This window comes from Molossus molossus, unplaced genomic scaffold (genome assembly GCF_014108415.1).
Source record: "Molossus molossus isolate mMolMol1 unplaced genomic scaffold, mMolMol1.p scaffold_m16_p_1, whole genome shotgun sequence".
Taxonomy (NCBI): Eukaryota; Metazoa; Chordata; class Mammalia; order Chiroptera; family Molossidae; genus Molossus; species Molossus molossus.
This window is the reverse complement of record NW_023425344.1, coordinates 238688831-238711850: the sequence shown is the minus strand read 5'-3', so window position 1 is coordinate 238711850 and position 23020 is coordinate 238688831. Positions and strand designations below refer to the sequence as shown.

At 41.0% G+C, this 23020-nt stretch overlaps 1 protein-coding gene across 5 annotated transcripts; it reads right to left on the bottom strand.

The window, feature by feature from the left end:
* Positions 1-7752: 7752 nt before the first annotated feature.
* GPR65 (G protein-coupled receptor 65) lies at positions 7753-22253 on the bottom strand. Of its 5 annotated transcripts, none has more exons than XR_004959313.1 (4): positions 22157-22253; positions 12610-12739; positions 9425-9700; positions 7753-8550 (listed from the first exon to the last, which is right to left on the bottom strand). XR_004959313.1 is itself a non-coding variant. In XM_036259784.1 (2 exons), exon 2 carries the CDS (start codon positions 16760-16762, stop codon positions 15761-15763), a length of 1002 nt encoding a protein of 333 aa, XP_036115677.1. In that variant the 5' UTR covers positions 16763-17204; positions 22157-22219; the 3' UTR covers positions 15028-15760. The 5 variants fall into 5 exon arrangements, 1 of the variants encoding a protein (XP_036115677.1); XR_004959314.1 differs by having other exon boundaries at positions 9454-9700; XR_004959311.1 differs by having other exon boundaries at positions 7753-9700.
* Between the last annotated feature and the right edge of the window lie 767 nt (positions 22254-23020).

The following is a 23020-nucleotide window of genomic DNA, read 5'->3' as shown; positions in this document are numbered from 1 at the left end:
CCCTGGACCCTCCAAGACTGAGCTACTAGTGGTCATGCCCACCTACCCTTCTTACTTACCTTTCTCTATCAACTCACTATACTGTAACACTCACTATTGCTTGTCCCTGGATCCTCTATTAAACTAAAGCTTCCCGCCCCGGCCGGTTTGGCTTAGGGTTGGAGCGTCAGCCTGCGGACCAGAGCATCCCCCGTTCGGCACATACCCCCCCCCAAATAAATAAATAAATAAAAATAAATAAACTAAGGCTTCCCAATACTCCTAGCAAAAACTAGGCACGTCACAAAAATTCATTGAAAGAACTAATAAATAAAGTGCTTTTCTTTTATTTCTATTAAATTGTTCACTATCTCTTATATGATATCTCTTATCATTTAAAAAAGATAAGTGCATTTTTTTCTTTTTTCATACATTTCTCTTATGTACTTAAGACATAAAATGAAATGGAATCTGAAATGCAGGAAACTGGGAACTTTACCAGAGATAAAGTCTTTTTTTATCATTTGGATTAACCTTTCATAGTCATCATCTAGGAAACAGTGATTAAATTCTCTATTTAGATCTCAACCATTTAGCATTCTTCTATATTTTTATAGTTTAAAAAATCCTGTGTTATACTTTTATCACAATAGCATATTGCAAAGCTGAACACATTACCTCTTGACCATTTATTTCGCTGGTGGCCTTGAGTTTGATGTGATATCATAATAATTAGAATTCAGACTTCGTGGTGACTGATAGGGAACAGTGATGTGATACTGCTTCTCCCTTCTCAGCTGTTAGCATGGGGTCCTCAGGGGACAGCAACAGTTTTCCCAGCGACCTATCTATAATTATCTGCCATATGTACACATTTCTGCTGAAACAAGAGGAACAAAACTTCCTCTGCCTCTTGACCCAAGTGAGACCCACTTCTCAATGGCAAGGAGCCAGACGTCACCGTAAGGGAGGAAGAAAAAGCTGCTGGAGCAACAGAGAAGCAATCGTCTACATAGTACGCTGGCTGTGACACAGGCTTTGGACCCAGACGTCTAGGTTAAAATCCTTGTTCTGCTTTTAGCCTTTCTAAGCTTCAGTGTTTCCATGTGCAGTAGAGACAATCCCATCTACTTTGTAAGATAGCTGGGGAACTTCGTAAAATGTTGGATGCAGAGTTCTCAACACACAGTCCACGTTCAGTGTCCTTGTGGCAGCTACCCCGACAAGTTCCCAGGAACTGGGCCACTAAAGGAAGCTGATCAAAGGAGCCTTCGGAACCAGAATATTCCGAGAGGGCTGGGGATGAGGAGAAAGGGCGAGATGTGAGAGGACGAGGGGATGAAGGCCATTTTCTGTCAAGTAGCCAGACCACAGCTCCCAATGTGGGGTTTAGGAATCTAGGCAATCATCCTAGGAATCAGCAGTGCAGAAATAAATCGTGGCAAGCCTAGTTGTATTACGGAAAACGTTCTCCGCAAACTGCAGGGGAGAGATAGCAGGAAGATCCATAGCTAATACTCTGCTTTTAAAGGACTTCCATAACTCAGCGGGACACACGGACGCTTTGTGCGTTTGCCTACTCATAAACAGATAATGGGCACAGTGACTCGCTTGTCAGGCAGCAAACTTGATTAATTTTCTTCGGCAATAAGCAGAATCACAGAAAATCATTTCCTTAATGCAAGCCCAGCGTAAACTGGAGGTTAATTTATCATTAATTCATTTCTACTGTAACACAGCAAAAAATGCTGCCACATACGGAATGAGTCAAATGGGCTTTAGAACTTTTTCTGATGAAAAAATTTTAAAATTCACACCCATAAATAAAACATCTGAATATATTTCTCATATACATGAAGGTTGACACGATCGATATAAAATTAGTGCTTTATCACTCTCAAAACAGTTTTATATCCAATATTTCATTTGTGCTGAATAAGAGAGAGCATCAGAAGGGCAGGGGAAATACTTTCCTATTAAAGATGAGAAAGCTCAGTCTCTGAGAGCTTATTGGATTTGTTCAAGGTCACACAGCTAGTAAACAAGTAACGAAAACTAGCACAACACTTAAGGCCCGAAGCCAAGAAGCAGCTCCAGCGGCCTCACTGACTGGTGTCATGGATGCACAATCCGTGTGTTTCCATAGATTACTTAAAATTAATTAATTAAATTTTTTAAAAGAATCATATACCTTTTATTTATTTTTATTTTTTATTAATTAATTAATTTATTTTTGTTACAAATGTTTCTCCTTCCCCCCCCCCCACTGATTTCCTCTCCCCCACCCTCCCCACCCTGTCCCCAGCTTTGTTGTCCATGTCCATTGTTCATGCACACATGCATATAAGTTCTGTGGTTTATCTCTCCCCCCCACCCTCTCCTCTGGGGATTGTCAGTCTGTACCCCACTTCCATGTCTCTGGGACTACTCCATTCCTCAGACTGTTATGTTCATTATATTCCACAAATAAGTGAGATCATATGATACTTATCTTTCTCTGTTTGGCTTGTTTCGCTTAGGGTCATACTTTCCAGGTCCCTCCATGTCGTCTCAAAGGATAACAGATCTTTCTTTCTTACCGCTGCATAGTACTCCATTGTGTACATGTACCACAGCTTTTTTATCCACTCGTCAACTGGTGGACATTTGGGTTGTTTCCAGATCTTAGCTATTGTAAATAGTGCTGCTACAAACATGGGGGTACATATATTCTTTCTGATTGGTGTTTCAGGCTTCTTAGGGTATATTCCTAGAAGTGGGATCACTGGGTCAAATGGGAGTTCAATGGTAATGTTGCAGTCTAGGAATTGGGGCGGGGCATATGTCCAGACATCTCATGGATACTTCCCTGATTTGACCGTGACTAGAGTGTAAATAAACTGAGCGACTGAACACATGTCTGTTCTCCTCCAGACACATGGACCCTGCATCCTTCTCTATCCAGCTCTGTGCCCAGAGAGGCTGACCTTCTGAATCACAACAAGGGGATTCCTTGCCTCTGACTTCCTCATGGTTCATCCAATCGGGAGCCCCTGCAGAAAACTGGAGGGAAGGAGGGAGGAGAGGAAGCTTTGTGCATGTTTTTCTTTCCTTCAGCTCCTATTTTGAGGCTCTACCAGTACTAAGGGCCCTGCTTCAGTTCAGCTGCCATCCCCAGGTCTGGGAGCCACTCCCTCTTCCTGCCCTTCGGGGCTGAGGATGTCAGTGCCCCCAGATGTTACTGCCCCAGGTACTGCACCATCCCTGTGGGGCCCCCGAACCCTGCCCTTGCCTTTGTAAATATCTCTTTATTTTTATTTTTTAAATGTTTTTATTAATTTTTTAGAGAGAGAGGAAGGGAGAGGGAGAGAGAGATAAAAACATCCATGAGAGATCGATTGACGGCCTCCTGCATGCCCCCTACTGGGGATCGAGCCTGCCCTGTGCCCTGACCAGGAATCAAACTGGCGACCTCTTGGTCCATGAGTTGACACTCAACCACTGAGCCACACTGCTGGATTAAATATCTCTTTATTAAACTCTCCTCATTTTGTCCAAATTTGAGTTGCCTGCCACGATTCTTCTTGACATTACCTTCCAGAATGAACATTGTGGAAGGTGTCTATTCTCTATGCAAAGACGTCTAATTTCTCCCCTTTTATAAAATACACTAACATCCCTTTCAATTAAGAGTAATGCAAGGTGCGTGTCTGGTGTCACGGGCCTCGAAGGATGTGGTCATAGAAACAGATTCTTTCCCTCCTTTGGTAACAAGACTTTGACGCTCTTTTGAGAAGCCACCTTCCCCTTTCAGTCTCATGGTTAAGGTGTGACTGTACCCTACTCCAGGAGCTGGTGTGGCCTATAAGAGAGCTGTGGTCTTCTAACCTCAACCTCAGTGCCTAGTTTAAAGTGAGGGACAAGGGCAGGGGAACCTGAATTGTGACTTTTATCAGAAGTATCAATAAAGAGACTCTTTCCTCCTTCTAGATTTCCTAAGGGGTGGAAGCTAAGCTGGGAGATGCTGGTAGTGTCTTTGATATGATAGCAAAAATAAAGAAGAAAGAAAGAAAGGAAGAATGGAAGGAAGAAAGAAAGAAAGATTAAAAATAGCAAACCCGAGGTGGAACAGGAAGATGGTGAAAATGTCTTCCTGGCAGCAAGAGCTCAGCATTTACATTCAGCCATACCTGAAGTTGCACCTGGACTTTTCTTTTCTGGGCCAATACTTTTTCTCTTCCCTCTGACAGTTTGATTAATCGCTTGCATCCAGAAGAGTCTGTAGCAAAGGATAAACTCCTGATCTGGGAGACTTGAAATTTATTCCAGTCTCTGTCATTTAGACATTGTGTGGAGTTGGCAAATTATTTTCCCTCTCTGGGTGCATATTCTTTATCTCTAATAGGAGTGTTTTATACTAGATGTTCTGCAAATGCCTTTCTAGAGCTGCACATGGAGAAGGAGAAACAGAGGCCAGCCTTCCTACTCAGATAGGGGGATAGTTACACAGCAGAGTGAGCTCATGTCTGTTCCCAGCACGTTTAGGATAGCAGACAGGGAGCCCCGCTCTCCATCCAATAGAGGCCGCTGCAAAGAGAGGCCACGCCCAGCCTTATTCATCCAGTTGATATTCCTAGATCTCATCTCATCTTCCCCATTTCAACTCAGCCAACCTAGCACACAAGGTAATTTTCTCTCTTCCAATCTAATCAGCACATCAAATGACCAAATAAATATTTGATGCTTACTATAAGTAAGATGTGTGGTGCTAGGTATTGTGATTAACATTCTATCTTTATGGGTGTCTTCCTTGAAAGGGACTCAATTCATCTTATCAAATAAATGCCAGAGAAAGAAATGAGTTTTGAGGAGAAGAAGGACAATTTTGAAGGGTACTTAATCTATGCCCTCACCTTCCATCCCCAGTGTTTCTGGGCCGGTCACAGGGCCTCTGCTTTCTGCTTTTGCTTTTCAGTCGATGAAACCTGAGCATAAATAAACGGGGCTTATGTAAAATGAATGTACCAGCATGAGCCTGTACAATTGGCCAAACATTTGTTGAGTTGTGAGGTCCCATTTTCACCTACCACATTTGGATGTGGGAAAAAAACAAACTATTATTGTCTTACCCTGAAAATCCCAATCCTACTGATGAAGAGAAAAAAGCCCTTAAATTTGCACAGGAAAGTTATGTCAGTCTCTGCTGCCTCAAACAGTCTTTTTGTTGTTGTTGTTGTTGTTTTAAAGACTCATTTAGTATCTTTTGGATACTCAGTCAAATTCAAGATTCCTGTTCTCTCTTTTTAGATATCGATACAAGACAGCTTCTGGGAGAAAGGACACTTGCATCCTTTGACTACATGCTGGTCCCAGTGCAGTCCCCTGAGAAGGCTGGCTGTCTGCTGGAGCTCCTGCCCCTGTGGAGTTGGGGTCTGTCCCCCTCCTGGTGTGGATGTATTCACCCACCTGGAAGCTGTACTTGTGGAATTTTATGAAGGCTTCCTTATATAGACATGATCAATTATTCACTCCATTTCCAGCCCCTTACCCTTCTTTGAAGGATGGTGGGTGGGGATGGAAATTCTCATCCAATCATGGATCATTCCTTCTAGTTCTCTTCCAGAAGCCCCACCCAGTCACCTCCTTCAAACAAAGACTCTCCTCCTACCCAGGAAATTAGAAGTGTCAGGGATTTGGTGTCAGGGACGGAGTGAAAGACCAAATATTAGAACAAATGATGCTCCTACTGCTCGTATCACTTAGGACATGATGAAGGTTTTAGGAGTTCTGTGTCTGAAACGAGAATGAAGACCAAATATATATTTCTTATTATAATTTGCAATATCACAGGGGCCCAGCAGTCTGTTTTAACGAGCCTTCCAGGTGATTTTGTCACATGTGAAAGTCTGAATCACTGCTCTAGACTCTACAACTGTGGAACTCAACACCTTGACCCAGGGCTCAGCAGCCTTGGCATCCCCTGAAATTTGTTAGAAATGTGGTATCTCGGTGTCCACCTCAAATCTGTCGAATAAGAATCTTTGAACCTAAGATTCCCAGTTTATTCTTACATACATTCAAGTTTGAGAACCACTGCAATCATGATTGGACCTAGAGTCAAACTGGTTTGTAGGTCACAGGCAGACAGAATTATCTTAAAGCAAGAAATGTTTCCTTCCCTCTCCGTTCTGGCAGGCCACCTCCAGTCAAAGCCTGGACGTCTGAGCGGCAATGATCAGGGTACCACTCAATGGTTGTACTGTGCACACAAAAGTGTAGCTTTATTTTCTGTTCCTGGTCTATTCTTTCCTTGAGTCCCCAACCTGCTGGATAGCAGGCTTCAAAAATATTTCACTCATGAGTTAAAAATAGCTCCATCTCTTCCTGCTTAAACTGCCTCAGTGGGTTAACTCAGCTCCTTTGGGGGATTAAATGCATCTTTCAGATGCACTCCACCTGCCCTGGCTCCTCCCGTGGTGGCTGTGTGGTGGGAGAGGCTGACAGGGCCTTGGGCTTGCAGGAGCCGGGCAGGTTCAGCTGCTCTCATGGCATTCGGTGCAAATTAGAAAAAGATGCGTCTTCCTTAAGACACTTTTCTTCCAGGGTTGGAAAATGGTCTTCCTGGGTCCTGTTGATTTTGTTAGAACACTTTGCCACCATATACTCTGAAACTTCCATAATAAATGTACAAATCTATGGAGTCTGGAAAGAATGGTGCCCTGTAGACATGGATTTCTTGTGCACAATTGTATTCTGCGCTCCGTTTTTGCATCGTATTGATGAGCATCGGGATGGATAGGGGGTCTCTCCCAGATGCTTGCAGCCCCCCACAGGGAGAGCAAATTACAAGCATTGACTGTACACCCCCTTGTGCTGGAAGTTTCTACTGTCCCTCAGTCCATGAGCTTCAACATTTGTGCCTGATGGTTTCATTCTAATTCTTCCTAGCCTCCTCCCCACAGTCCACTGCGTCAGGAGGTCAGCCTTTTCTATGGTCTCGCATAACAGGAACTTTGTTTACATCATAACTGCTTTCCAACTTCCCTTGAATTACAGAAAACTCCAAATTTAAGCCATCCAGGCCTGGTCCTTTTCTTATCTGTTTGTTTTAATTCTCACCCAAAGTTATGCTTCTATTGATTTTAGAGAGAGAGAGAAACATCAGTGTGAGAGAGAAACATCAATCTGTTGTCTCCTGCACGAACCCCAATCAGGAATCGAACTGGCAACCTAGGTATGTGTCGTGCCGTGACTGTTTTTTTTTTAATCCAATTTTTTTTCCTTTATTGATTTCAGAAGAGGAACTGAGAGAGAGAGAGAGAGAAACACCCGTGAGAGGGGACATTGATTGGCTGCCTCCTGCATGCCCCCCACTGGGGATCGAGCCCACAACCTGGGCATGTGCCCTGACCAGGAATTGAACCAGCAACCTCTTGGTGCATGGGTTGACGCACAGCCACTGAACCACTGGTTGGACTGTACCGTAACTGTTAATGGGACCCACTACTTTTGCTGTATGGGACGACACTCCAACCAGTTGGGCAACCCATCCAGGGCCAGACCTGGTTCTTGTTCTTTTTTGTTGTTGTTGTTAATCCTTACCTGAAGATAATTTTCCATTGATTTTTAGAGAAAGTGGAAGGGAGGGAGGGAGAAAGAGAGGGAGAGAGGAAGAAAGAGAGAGAGAAAGAGGAAAAGAGAGAAACATTAATGTAAGAGAGACATGTTGATTGGTTGCCTCCCATATGCGCCCTGACCCAGGCAGGGATAGAACCTACAATCCAGGTACCTGCCTTTGACTGTGAATCGAACCCCAGACTGCAGGCTGGTGCTCTAACCACTGAGCAACACCGGCCAGGGCCAGGCCTAGTTCTTGGTATGAAATGGGTGCCTAGGGGATTTTTAGAATTTTTTCTTTCTCCATACTGTCTGGCTTTTGAGACTTTGCTCTCTAGTGACTCACAAATAATGTTGGCTTTCTTTTCCTAGCTAAAATTCACTTTTTCCCTAAAGCATGAAAACACATTGCTTTAGTAGATGGGCCCCTTGGGGGACAGCAGTATTTTATAGATTTGAAAATATACCAGGGAAGCTTTCACGAAAAAATTGCGTTATTTTACCTTTCCCTGGTAGAACCTGATTGAAGGCTGTAAAAAGAAGTCAATGCTGTGAATTGTTCAGAACAATTTCCCGATGTGAGAACCTTTTCTGACAGGCATTTTCTGAGTCCAAGGATGTAGCAGGGAACAGGTCAAGTAGTTATTTTGCAACCACCCTTTAATAACAAGGGCTGATAACTTCATCTCTCCGTCACCCCAGCCTCTTCAGCAATTTAGACTCTGCCACTCCCATCACCCCTACTTCCATGTTCCACACTCCATTAGGACCTCCTTGGGTTCAAGAAAGAACAACCTGACTCATTTAAAGAACAAGGAGGTTTATTTAGTTCATGGAGACTGGTCATGTCATAGGATCCAGCTGCAGTGCATTTTGGTTCTCTGAGTTCTCCTTCCTCCTATGTGTTGGCTATTTCATAATCACAGTTTAAATGGCCACAGAGATTCCAGGCATCTCATCTGCACATCGCATCTTCTGGAGCAAAAGAAAGAGCCTTTGTCTCAGCATTCTAAGCAGGGTAGGTCACATGCCCACCACTGAACCAGTTAGGAGACTGGACTGCTTTGATTGGCTTAATGTAAGGACACGCTCCATTCATGAAGCCAAGAACTGCATGGATTTGGATGGGAATGTCTGTCTACCTGACACACAGGAGTCTAGGTCATTAGCTGGCATGAACTCAGTCTTGTCAATGTGCCCTGTGTCCCCAAGATAGGGCAGTGGCCAAGTACCACTGAGGTTCAAAGGACCACACAAAACTTAGATAATGTCACTGTCATTGGTGATCCTTACAGATTGCCAATCAAAGGTTCCTCCTTCATTTCTTAGCATATGTAAAACCTCCCAGATTTTGGTGTGAAACTGACAGAGGAGGACCACCCAGTGATGACTGAGACCGGATTTCCTGTAGCTTGGTGGTATGTGGGGTGGGAGTTATTAAGTTGACTTAACGAGAAAAGGCAGCAATATTTTTTTGTAGCATTGAATCAGTAAACAGGTGTATGCTGTTGTATAGCATGCAACAAAATTAAGTCCGTTTGTAAACATCTTACTAAAAATGTAAGGAAAGAATATCCTTAAACGTTTCTCATAAGTAAAGAATGATAGATGAGAATCAGTATGACAATTTCTCTTTTTACTAATTTAAGATAAATAAAAGGTCATTGGTAATATGTTTCTATTTTACTTTGATAAATGTTAAAAATATTAATAAAGCTTTCCTAAAAGGAAACCCTTTTTCAACCTTATTTCCCCCAGATAATCCCAAAATTTTTCAACTGAAAAGACAAATATTTCCAAGGGTTTCAAAAACTGAACTCTGGTGTTAGGACAAAGTGTAAAATTGTACCATTCTTAGTTCATTAATTAACTTATCACTTATTCACTCAATAAACAATTCCGATGACCAGAATAGTCCTTTGAGGGGTCAGAACAAGATCTGTAGAGCAAGAAAGAGAATCTCTGCGTCTTCCAGACCCTGCTTTGTCTTGGCAATCTTGCAGGGGGAGGACTGAACCAGTGTTGACAACGCATTAGAGCTTCCTGTCCCACAGTCCTTTTGAACGCAGGATGTCACACTCTCTTTTCTTGGGCGAGCTGCCAGAGAAGCACTGATGGCATTTCCCTGAAGATTCAAAACAGCAAGTGTCATTTCCATGAGTGGGTGAGTATCATGAGAGAGAATATTTCTTGTGCTATATATATATTTTTTTAAAAAGGGATAAAGCCTACTAGGGACGACGGTCATCCTGTGCACACTCCTAAAGGCCCACAGTACACCTCTCGGTGGCATTTCTGCGGAGGCCCTCCTCAGGCTACTACTGCAATCCCTTTATGGGCTCCATTTAACTGCCAAAAGAACCAGGGGTTCCAAATTCATCTGTTTCTTAGTAACTGTCCATAGTCCTGGAGCCTAGGCCAGAAATTTGAACGGGATTCTTTCAGAAGGATGTTCACAAGTTCAGTGAAATATCCAAGATTGGCCAATAAGTGCTGAGAACTGAAGTTCATATTTTTCACAGCACTGGCAAGCCAAGTCATTGCAGGACAAGATCTTGATTATGTTTAATTTGAAATTAATTGAGCACACATTTCTTAGATAAGAACATTTATATTTTTATTCTAAAGTTTGCACTGAACAGCATTGTGAAGACTTCCATAGCTCATTCCTTTGTATGGCTTGCTTTTTGAACACCAGGTTGCAACATCATTTGAGGAATCATAACCTATTTTTTAAATGTGTTAAAAAATCCACTGGTGCTTAATAAAGAGCTTAATAAAATCACAGGCAGAAAAATATAGATTATGGGCCATTATATGTTTAATAGTATGCAAATACTGTTAAATGAGACCACGACTGCAAAGAGATTTAAACAATTCGAAATAACAAATGTAATTTCTTAGGGCTGAGATTTAACAATAATAAATTAGAAATTAAAAATCGTACATGTATTGAGTTTATATCTTGACTTTTACAGATTGTAATCTCATCATAGTAGACAAAATTGCAAACAATTGTAGCTCAAATGTTTTATGTTTCTGTTTACCTGTAAAGGTAGCTAGTATGTTCTTATGTGAGTAAGATAACTAAATAAAGGACACATCACCAATGTTATAGTCACAATCTTGCAGAAATTACAAAATTTAGCCTATGTTCATTTATCAGAAAGCAGAGAAATAAATGATGCAAAGTGAACTTCAGCCTTTCTCCCCATCTATTTCCAATTCATACGATATTATTCTAAATTGTTTCTTGGATAGAAAGATGTCACCCTAATCTCCTCTTTGCTCTTGGGGAGTGGCAGTTGGCCAAGAACTCCAAGGTTCCAAATGGAACATGATCGACACCTAGTGGCCACAGACAGGGTCCCTTTGTGATTTGTTACTACAGCAACAAATGATGTCCTAAGAAAAGGATCTTTGGAGGAGAGGAATCTTAATTCCCACATCACTTTCCGTCACCCAAATTTGACTCGGTGTTGCCATCTCAGCTTATTCCTGCAAAGGAGGGGCATTCAGTTAATGCAGCTGCTAGCGAGCTCAATCCCTCCATGCTCCATGTTTAAGCTGTATGAAATGCCACAGAATAGCAAAACGTACTGGTCAAAACATGTTTTTACTTGAACTGAATAGGGTGTTCATACTACAAAAGTAAATAAAACAAGACATTCCTGCTTTTTGTGTTGTTGTTGTTAATCCTCACCCGAGATATTTTTTTCACTGATTTTTAGAGAGCATGGAAGCATGGGGGGGTGTGGGGGACGGAGAGATGAGAGACATGTATGTGAGAGAGACACATCAATTGCTTGCCTCCCACATGCACCCCCTGACTGGGGCCTGAGATCAAACCTGCAACCCAGGTACATGCACTTGACTGGGAATCAAACCTGAGACCCTTCCGCTTGGCCCAACATTCTAACCATTGGACATTACCGACCAGGGTGCATTCTGGCTTTCTTTTAAATTAGCCTTCTGTTATTTTTTCCCAAAGGCATCTACTCAGGAGATGTAAATAAAACATCTCAGCCAGAACTGAATAATTTTTCCAGCATCGCAGAGGAATTAAAAAAAAAAGTAGATAGGCTTTGTCTTACCACAGCTCCCTGGTTAGCCACTTTTGGCTGGGGAGAAAGGAGGAAGGAAGGATAGGGAGGAAGGATCTGAGTAGCGTCCCCTGGCTGCTGAGTTCGTAAACAAGAAAATGCGAACACATGGTGTGTTATTTCAGAAGTTAAGGAGGTGATGTGTGTCCTATTAGCTTGTATTAGATAGCTTACAAAACAGTACAAGCGTGTGCTAAAAGAGACCAGGGCTTTTTTGTTTGTTAGTTTTCGTGAGACGGGGCAGGTTGTTTGTGTGCCTGTGTCTATGAATATGTATTTGTGTGTGGGTGTGTCTGCTGGAGGAACAGCCTATTGATTCACCGCAGAGTCACCTGATGGACCTAGACAAAGAAGTCTATTATCACAAAGGCCTTCCTGGGACAGGGTGTTATAGTAGCTGTTGTGTTTCCATAGCAACCTGTGGATAGGATTGGCCAGAAAAGACCAGGGGCCCTGTGCATAAATGACAGAATGATGACAGCAACGACTGGCAAAAAAAGAAGCCCAGGGCAAGATAAAAGTGTAAAAAGAAATGCCTACATGCTATGTATCACAAATTCTATTTAAAAATTGGTACCTCTGTTTAAAGATAAATCAGGTTTACAAGGTCAACAGAGGCAATTGGTGAATAATTATTTACTTGATCAAGACATGAAAGATTAGAAATATAAGGTCTTAGGGAGGGCTTTTAGCTTAAGTTGAAAAGAGAAAAAGAACTAAATCAGGTTGGGGGAGCAGATTTGCTGAGGATGCCCTTGGGGAGGTGGTTGTTTCGGATGTATTTCGGGTTCCTAAATGGACGTCTCACTGTGCGCAGTCCCTTCTCTGGCCTATCCAGAGGTCTAATTGAGTTCATAAGTTAAAAAAACCAACATTCTAAATGCAGAAATAAAAAGCAAAAAATGTAAACGAATTCAAACTGGATATTTACCTGTGTGTTTATAACGTCCTGAGCATGGCTCCTCCGAACAGTGAACACCTATGAGTAGGCATATTGAAGATGTTCCACAGACAGGAACAGTAAAGGCCCTTCAGGTACCTGAGTGGATGCATTGAACCACCTGGAGGAAGCAACAGAGCAGTGCCAGCTGGAGCCAGCTGCCACCGACCACATTGCACCCTCCTACCCACAGTGCTCCTCCAGGGACTTTTCTATCTCTTGGGTAGCTGTCCACTAATCCTGATAGAGATGAGAATAATACTAATGAACAGTAAGAAATCCCATCAAAATTTACAAAATGTTTTTACATCTACCTGTCGAAAGCAAGTGTGACTATTGTCCCTGCAGTTTATAGAAGCCGAGCCGTAGGGAGAACACAAAAAATATTTGAGGTCAAACATCTCATACGAAAATGGGTTGTTCAGTCGGTCTTCTGACAACAAAGCCCCTGGTGATGAAAGCTACAAGGCCTGATTTCTTCCAGAAGTACTTTCAGTTTAATGTAGAACTTTAATCAAGAGCCTGAAAAACCTTTCAAAACAAAAGGCTTAACTTCCCAATGTTGGGAGTATAAATAATTTTGGATCATGTCTAGGGGCTTTCCCCTAGGTCCTCTGAGGATTCTCCCAGGGCGGATTCTCCATGATTGGCCCTGTTCTGACAGAGAGGTTAGGCTGCTCGAAGGTTTTGGCAGCCTGATGTATCCTGGGACTTATCTCACAACATCCTAAATTGATAGTTTTGCTGTTTGCTATAATGTTAGGTGGAACATTCTTATTAAAGGTACCACATGTGTATTTGCTATCTCTTCATATAATCAACTGAGATAAAATCTTTTTAAAGAAATCCTCACTTGAGGACATGTTCTCATTGATTTTAGAAAGAGAAAGGCAGAAAGCAAGAGCGAGAGCGAGAGCCAGAGTGTGTGAGAGAGAGAGAGATCAGTTGCCTCCCATACCTGTCCCAAGTGGGGATGGAACCCGCAACCTGGATATGTGCCTTGACTAGGAATCAAACCAGAAAACTTTTGATGAGCCGGACAATGCTCTAGTCACCTGAGCCACCTGGCCAGGGCTCAGATAAAATTTTAATCAGTTCTCTGCAACAATTTAATTAAGGACAATATGATTTATCATATTCCCAGAGGTATTAATTAATGAAACAACTCTCCTTTTTCTCGTTCCCTGATCCAAATTCAATGACTACCCTGAACATATGTCTGCAGCATGCCTAAAAAGAGAAATAGTAGAAATGTTAAAGAAGCAAATGAATAAACAAAAAGGGCAAAGCAACTCTAGTGGGAACTCAGGATTCTTGGGAAGTCTTGTGATCTTGGATAAGACACAAGATGTTTACAAGTATTCAATTCACAAGCTGCCAATAATTTATCAATAATTAGTCAAACAGCCTAATTATTTTAGTTACTGTTTTTTTTTTAATTGACTTGAGAGAGAGAGAGAGAGAGAGAGAGAGAGACATCAATTTGTTGGTCCACTTATTAGTGCATTCACTGGTTGATTCGTAAGTATGTGCCCCGATGGGGATGAACCTGCAACCTTGGCGTAGCAAGACAATGCTCTAAACAACGGGCAACCCAGCCAAGGCCTGTTTTAGTTACTCTTTTTTTTTTTATCCTCACCCGAGGACACCTTTCCATTTTTTGTTCAGGTAGAGTGGGAGGGAGAGAAAGGAAGAGAGAGAGAAACATTGACGTGAAGGGACACATCGAGTGGCTGCCACCCGCACGACTAACCAGGGCCGGGGACAAACTGCAACCGAAGTACGTGCCCTTAGGGGGAACCGAACCCGGGTCTCTCTGTACCGCAGGCCAATGCTCCAACCGCTGAGCCAAACCGGCCAGGGCTGTTTTAGTTACTCTTTATTTTGATGGGATATCTTCAGTTTTTCAGCACATATGTTTCTCTGAGTGCCCTGACACAATTTATTAACTCTCTAAACTTTCTGACCAGAAAAATGCAAAAAACATAGAATGCACATATGAACTCAAAGCAAAGTTTTCTCTTATGTACCCACCATCATGGAAAACTTTCTTGGAAAACGTAGTCTGTGCACTCATGTGTCTAGAAATTTATTATTGAAAGGAAATGAATGTTTCTTGTTACCTGGCTTTTTGTGAGGGTAGCAAATGCATTAAAAACATTGGCTATCTGATCATTTGGGGGTGGGGTGGGGTAGAAGAAACTGATATGAAAAAGAATGAAGGAGAAAAGGATAAAAAAATCTTTAAAAATACATTGGCTATGGAAAATGTTCACCTAATAGCTACTTAAAACTAGGCAGAGTCATTTCTATATGAGAACGCAAAAGAATATATCAAGATTCTCCAAATATTCCACATCCTAAAAGAAGTCTCTGAATATAAGATTTAATATAATAAATGTCTTTTTGTGTGTGTGTGTCTATAATGTCTTTTTGTCTTAACATTAAACTTCTGGTAATTTCAACTTATGTACTGAACTGTGAATATTAAAAAAATCAACATAAAACAAAAAGTGTGATCTGAAAGACAGTAAAGAAGGTCTTCGAGCAGCTGAGAGAGGTTTCCCCAAGCTCACGTGCTTTTCTGCTGTGGAAAGAGCCTCCCGGCGTCACTCTGAGCCCCTTCGCGTTTCCTGTGCATGCAAGTGACTAGATTTCTGAACTGACGTGGGCTTCACAAGGCTTTGTGAGACCATATTTCTTTGAAACCCCAATACTAAACACGAAGCAGTACATAGAGTCGGCTCAATACATATTTAGTAACGAGTGAGAAGATTAGAAGCGGTATTTTGTAGTTGGAGTTGTTGGAGACAAGTCCATACAGGTGGGAGAATTTATAGCTGACAGCCTGAAATCTACAGAAAGCGTGAGAAAAATCATAGACCCCAGACATAAATGTCACCGAATTAAAGACACACAGTCCTGCATATTTTGCTAACCTCTGAGGGATTATAACACAGATACCAAACCCGTTCCATCAACAATAAACATCTTGAGTCATTAGAAAAATATTAAATTTTGTTTAATAGCCATTTAATAAAAGTCAGGGAGCTGTACAGTGCACTTTTTAAATCTTCCCATTGGAGAGGATATTAAAATAGTGATGACAGAATATTGTGTACCTGGAAAAAAGTCCTTCGTTCTATTCCAGGGTGTTTAACTCCACAGTATCTTTTGTAGACATAGAAAGTATACGTTTCCTTTGCCTTTCTGATTTATTAAGCATCCCAGTACAGAATTTTAATATATTCCACATATCGGATCTTCCTGTTTCCGTTACAAAACAGTACAGAATTGGATCCGCAACACAATTTAAACTCGTTAATGCAACTGTGATTCTATACATTTTATACGTCTGTTTCCCATACCTGTGGTCAGACATAGGCTCTAAAATGCTGCGCAGCAGCAACATCACATGAAAGGGAGTGAAGCACAAGACAAAGGTCACGGTGATACTAACAAGTAGTTTTATGATTCTTCTTTTTTCACGGTTTTCCGTGGCCCGATTACGCTGCACCGCTTGGTAGACTTTCTGGTTGCAAATCATTATGATGGCCAAAGGTATGACGTAGCCTGTACACGTCCTAAACCAGTTGAACTTAATCTCCCATTTCTCCAAAGGGTATCTATCATAGCACAGAGTAAAATTAATCTCCTTGGCATCACAATATTCTGTAGATGTCTCATCTTCCCACAGAAGGATAGCATTGAAGATGGTTTCCACTACCCAGATGAATAGGCTGACCATGAACGCGCATCTTCTTGTTCTTAGGAAAAAAAACTTCAAAGGGTAGACAACTGCTAAGTACCGGTCCACAGAGATGCAGGTGAGGAAGGCAGTGCTGCTGTAGAAGTTCACGTACATGAAGAAAGCACACCCTCTGCACAAGGCGTCGGAGAAAACCCAGTTGTCTTGATTCCAAGTGTAATGAATCCACAGAGGGAGAGTGAGTGTATACAGCAGATCTGACAGGGATAAACTGAAGAGGTAAATTCCTAACTCATTTTCCTTCTTTGCTTGTACAAAAGACACGCAGAGAGAGCCAATGTTGGCTGGAATGCTGACTATCACCACGAAGATGTAAACAATTGGGAACAAATAGTGATCCAGGTCGTGCTGTTCATCAGTGCATGTGCTGTTCATTTTCTTCTTTTTAACGTGGAAATTGCATCAGTTCTTAGGAGCTAAGAAGAAAAGTAAGTCTTGCCTTGTTTAGTTTGTTCTCAGCATCTAATTCTCTTTTACTAAGATTTCTTTAAATTTTCTTTGCTTCCAAAAGTTCTGATTAATTCATTAATGCTTTGAAAGAATGAATGTAGACCACTTTTCACACAGATGTCGATGGTCCCGAGTCAGAATCCAGGCACCTGGCAGTTAGCTAGGGTGGCCAGTTGATTTTGATCTGCAGATGTCCACGTGTTTGTCATCACAGAATGCCAATGAAGAACCCCTCCAGGATCAATCTTCAGAGAGTGTTGTCCTCAATTTTTTTCCTGCTGTGAGACTCAGGAGATTGGTGCAAACGCAAATATATACGACTTTATTTTCACAGAGATTGACATCTCTTTTTAAAATGCCTTTGTTTCTGTAATAAAAGATGAACTACAATAGTTTATGTGTTTAAAAGATACATCATGGTTTTGCAACAATCTTCTTTTGTTCATTTATTAGAGATAAAAAAATGCATTAAGTTACAATAAAGGTGTTTTTAAAGGGAAAATGATCTAATTGACTTTAGTAAATAAAATCAAGCTGACATATTTTACCTACTTCAAACAAAAACTATCCAAGGAATGCTAGGTTAGAGGAAATTATATTTCTCACTGGGCATGATCTAAGAACACAAAACTAAAGTTGAGAAGTCATTTTAAGAGCTAATAAAAAAGATGGCAAATGCATTGATTTATTTGTACTCAGTAAAGGCATTTGAGTGTATGATAAACTATATAGCGGTACAGTTTCACATTTTTAATTTCATATGCATTCCAAGTATAAGGCACTTTCAAAATCAGCTTAGTAGCCAAGAAAATATTGTCCAAGACATCCGATGAAGTATTTTAAACTAGCACAGCTTATTAAAATTCCATCAAGAATTAGACAATATTGCTTCTTCTGTTTTTCCTTTGCTTCTTTTGCGGGTTAACTAATTTTATTGTTCTGATACTCTTGTGAAATAGGGGGCAACATGTTCTCAGTTCTGGTTAAAACCTTGGGATCATCCGTTTCCTTCTTTATTAGGTTAGTTTTTAAAAAACATGTAGAGGTTTGACTTCACAGGTTCATGTAGGAATAGAAAACCCATCCTTCTCTCCATACGAAGTAGAGAAATACTTCTGTCCATCTCCCTTCACTAGCAAGGCCCATTGGTGCTTTAGATGATTTATCAGTGGGCACATTCACAGAACACTTTGTAGAGCCACTGGGCAAAAGAAGGAAGATTTACCTCTTCCTGTGTGCTGTGGGGCCTAGATGAGACCCAAACCACCCCCTTCCAAGTGTCATTGAGCCCTAAGCACAAAAGAGACCTGTCACCACAAGGCACAAGGATTCTGACAGTAGAGTAACTAATATCCAGAGCACATAATATAACAATGTCACTCTTCAAACCAAACGAGGAACTGAAATCTAGTTTTATCACACCCAAATATGTGAATAGAATGTGAAAAACAGCCCTTTGAGTCAATGGATGTACCTTCCAGAGAGGGTGGGGGGGAATGTGATAGAAAAAGGAAGTGGGAGCTGTGATCAGGGAGGTAAGTGAGCAGTGAAGCTCGGGGAGGCCGCTGTGGACCTGGAGGAACCGCGGCCCGAGAACCCAGCAGAGCTGGAAATGGAGTGTGGGCCATGCAGGCAGGAGTGGTCTTGGGCCATCCCCATACATGTTGGGATCCCGGAGCCCCTGCCTTCAAGTGAAGGCTGAACTAGAAAATAAACAAAATAAAATAACAAAATGGACAGATCTTTGCAGACAGCTGGGTAAGTCGGCAAGTTCCTTGTCTCAGTTTTGTTTCTAGGGAAAGCTGTAATTTAAAGAATCCTCACGTATTCATGGCTTCTGGCTGGTCCTCACTTGAGAATGGGGTCCGAGTCTACACCATTCGAACTTCGGGTTAAGAATAAGTTAACACTGGATCTTCATTAGATATCGGGGAAACATAAACTAAAACCACAATGACATACAACTCCACACTCACCAGAATAAAGGAAATGAAACAGACAGAAAACACGGAGCGTTGTGAGGACGCAGAGCACCTGGACCACTTGCATACTACTGGTTGGAAAGCTGGCACTGTGTATCCCATACGGCTCCGCAACTCTACTTCTCGGTGCTCAACAGAAATACAGCCTATGATTTCCAGAAGATGTGGTAGAATTGGGATGTTCACAGCAGTACTATTTGTAATGTCCCCCAACTGGAATCCCCATTAGCAGTACAATAGATAAGTAAATTGCTATATATCAACACAATTGAAACCCATACATCAATGAAAATGAACAAATGATTGCTATATGCATGTAATAACATGGTGGAAGCTCAGAAACCTAATGCAGGGTGATAGAAAAAGGCAGGCACGAAAGGGTAACAGTATCTGATTAAAAACCAGATAAGGTTAATCTATGCTGTCAAAAATCAGTGAGGAGGCCCATGTACTGAGGGCTAGATGTTTTGGGCACTGTATTAAATGGCATGCATACTTGTTGTAATTTATATTTCACTCCAACTCTGTGCTATTTATTATAAGCCCACATGAAAAATAAAGAATTGAGCCACATATTAAGCAACGAACCCCAAATGATATAAGCAATATTCGGTAGAACTGAGCCACAATCCTAGATTGTTATGTTAGAGCCTCTTAACTATGTTGTCTTTTGCCTTTTGTTAACTGCAATTAAATAACTAAAAAGTAGAATCAAAAGTCTATGCGAGATGGGATGTGAAGAATCCCCACAATCAGTATCTGTTTCACCTGCAGATGGAGCATGTCTTCCTCAGAAAGGACTTGCTTTAACTTTTTCCTCACACATAAAAAGCAATAATTCATAGAAACAACACAAAGGTAATTTAGACAATATGAAAATGAATGCACCAAAAATAACTATTCTAGGCACCAAGAGGGAGTAAATACAAATCCTCTCTTCGGGAAAGCTCTGCTTCAAAGAATTCTCACAGATAGACTTCCAACAAATATGAACTCATTAACACACACACACACAGACACATAACACAAAACAGCTGTGACTGAAACTTGTCTAGAACTGATGAAGGACATGGAATCCTCAAATTTATAAAGCCCAGCGATTCCCACCTGGGATTACAAACAAACAAATGAAGATGGAAATCTCTACTTAGACATACTGCCATCAAGCTGCAGATCAACAAACACTAAGAAAAAAGAGCCACAGAGAAAAGATGGACTAGCTACAAAGGACGAAGTTTACACTGACAAAGGACCTCTTAACAGCGGTAACAACAGAAACCATAAGACAGCAGATTGATATTTCCAAATTGCTGAGAAAATGTATGTCATTGCATAATTGTGTACCCGACAGAACTCAATGTCGAAAGCAGAACAAAAGTAAAGACATGTTCAGATAAACTACAACTGAGAAAATTTACCCCCCAAATCCTTATTAAAGAAAGGATGTAAGCGAAGATGGAAAATGACACTAGAAAGAAGTCTGAGATGCATGAAGGACGAGGAAGCTGCTGAGAACAGAACTCCGATGGGCACACAGCATCATGTGCATTGATTGCCAGGCTTGTGTGTCTGGGAGAACACCTGAACCATGCAAATACTCTTTCTCAGGACCAGGACTGAGAGGGCAGGGTGATGGCCCGTGGGGGCCCCTTCCTCCTTTATCCATGCTACTCAATAAATATGCATCTTTTCTCTCTCTAAAAAAAAAGGATAAGATAACTAAAATGGAAAGTGATTTTAGGATGACTTATAAAGTTCTCAGAAGAACACATATCTTCCTTTGTAAAACCATTTCCTGTCTTGACTGAAACAACTGCAAGACAATGGTTTGATGAAGTAGATACTGGGTGTCTTCTCTGTTGGGCAACAGGGGCAGTGGGTGGGCTCCGGAGACTGAAATGCCCTCAGCAGTCCTGGGGAACTGGTCACCATGTGTGTTTCTTCCTGTCTCTAAGTTTCAGCTTTCACAGGTGTACGGTAGCAAGATAGTACCCACTTCATAGAGTTGTTGTGCGAATTAAATGACATAACACATGAAGCAAAGTACCTAGCACATGGTAAGCCTTAATTAAACATTAGCTATTATTGTTTTAATGACAATACCAATAGTCCAGGGGTGTCCTTTGTGCTGCCCCTTACATTTCCAAAAGGGAGGTCACCTACTCAGAACACAGCAGAGAAGCCAAAAGAACTCAGAGTGTAATTAGTATACTAACATTTCACATATGATACCAGCTCTGCAGGTAATAGTTGTTCAATTAATTAGTGTGAATCTGAAATTTTAATGAATATAGAATTCTTACTATTCATACATCTTTTCAGATATTATTTTAACTAATCAAACTTTGAGAAAAATTATTTTTAGAACCAGTTCTCAGAAATGGAAGTTTTTGATTTTTTGCTTTGATTGTTACCAATTGCCAAAGGAAGATAATCTATAGCATAGTAAAATATATCTGTTCTTAACCAGTTCCTAAAATAGTACAAATCATTGATGATAGTGATCAAAGGATAAACTGTTTGACCTGACCGGTGTGGCTCAGCGGTTGGAGCTTTGGTCCAGAGACCGAAGGGTTGCGGGTTCAATTTCCAGTCAAGGGCATGTACCTGGATTGCAGGTTCAATCCCTGGCTCAGTCCAGGGGACACGCAGGAGGCAACCAATCCATGTGTCCCTCTCACATGGATGCTTCTCTCTCTTTCTCTCCCTCTCTTGCCCTCCCTTCCACTCACTCTAAAAAAATAAATCAGTGGGAAAAACATCCTTGGGTAGGGTTAACAAAAACAGAAAGATAAAATGTTTTTCTACAGTGTTACAGAAAACATTTGACTTCAGTTATCATTTTAATAGCTAGTTATTAAGATTCTACGATGTGCCAGGACAGACGCTGTGCTACTCACTTATTAAGAGTTATTAACTGATACTTATTAGTAGTGGAAATATTATTTCCAAATTTCACATCAGTTCCGATGGTACAAAAAATGTCAGTAGATCACTGTGCTGATGAGGAAATTAACTAGCTTTACAGCCAGGAGCTTTCTAGCCAATTAATTCAGTGTGCCAATATACTGCTTTCAGAAGAGGAAACAGAGCACAAACATCCCTCTTTTTATAAGGATAGTTTTACCTTACTACTTGTAAATGCACATTTTGACATCCTTTTACCGCTGCTCAAAGTAGAGGAAACCATGTCATCCTCATTTCTCTCTTATAATGCTCCGAGTTGCCACTTTTATACAACCCAAACTAGATAGAGTATTGCCAACAACACTGACAATCATACAAAAGTGTGTTATCTACTTAAACATCTTATTTAATTAAAAAATTTTATACTTACCCAAGTTTCTTGGGGTGTCAACCGAGGAGCCAGAAAAATCTGCTAGCATCAAAAAGAGAAATCCACACTGTTGAGGGGACAGGAAATTGCACTCATATTTCATCATAAACCAATGAGGAAGCAGCACCTTACCAAGAAGGATATACTGTACCCAAGTGTGAACAAAAAAAAAAGTCTCTTAAATACTTTAAAAGGTGTTTTATCTATTATTTACTATAGTATTATTTTTATAACTCGCTTTTCTCTTTGCATATTAATTATAATTGTATATCAATATCATAAGGGAATTATTTAATAGACTATGTACTAGAATTCATTTATTCATTGATTTAGTCATTCATTTGCTCTATCAACAAATATATCTACTATACTCTTAGCACATAGCTCTGGGAGATCATTAGGACCTGGTTATAGCCTGTAGGAGCTCATCACCTAGTGAAGGAGAAAGGTACATGCAATAATAACCATCATACAATGACAAAAAATAGAGAAACACTCTGAGAGAGGTACAGAAATATAGGATGAATCACTGGATGTGAGATAGGCTAGGATGTTGTAGATGGATTCAGGGTGGTCAACATCCTTGGAAGAAAAATAGCAGAGGGAGGGGGCTGGGTGAATACTAAGCATGTTTCATTGCTTAATGGGAGTGACAGTGGAACTAACTAAGGTAGTCAACTGTGCAAAGTCTTTTGTTCTTTAAAGGGACCAAGTGGATTAGCTATATAGTATTGTATTGCAGAACCATTTTCTCCTTTGATTCTTGGACTAGAAGGCCATGATTGCTGAAACCATGCTAAAACTAGTTAAACTAACTGGTTTGGAAAAATTAATGATTTTATGAAACTTGAAAATTCGTTTGAG

Excerpts from the sequence above, each read along its gene's own strand:
- GPR65 (XM_036259784.1), bottom strand. The coding sequence starts at position 16,762 with ATGAACAGCACATGCACTGATGAACAGCACGACCTGGATCACTATTTG.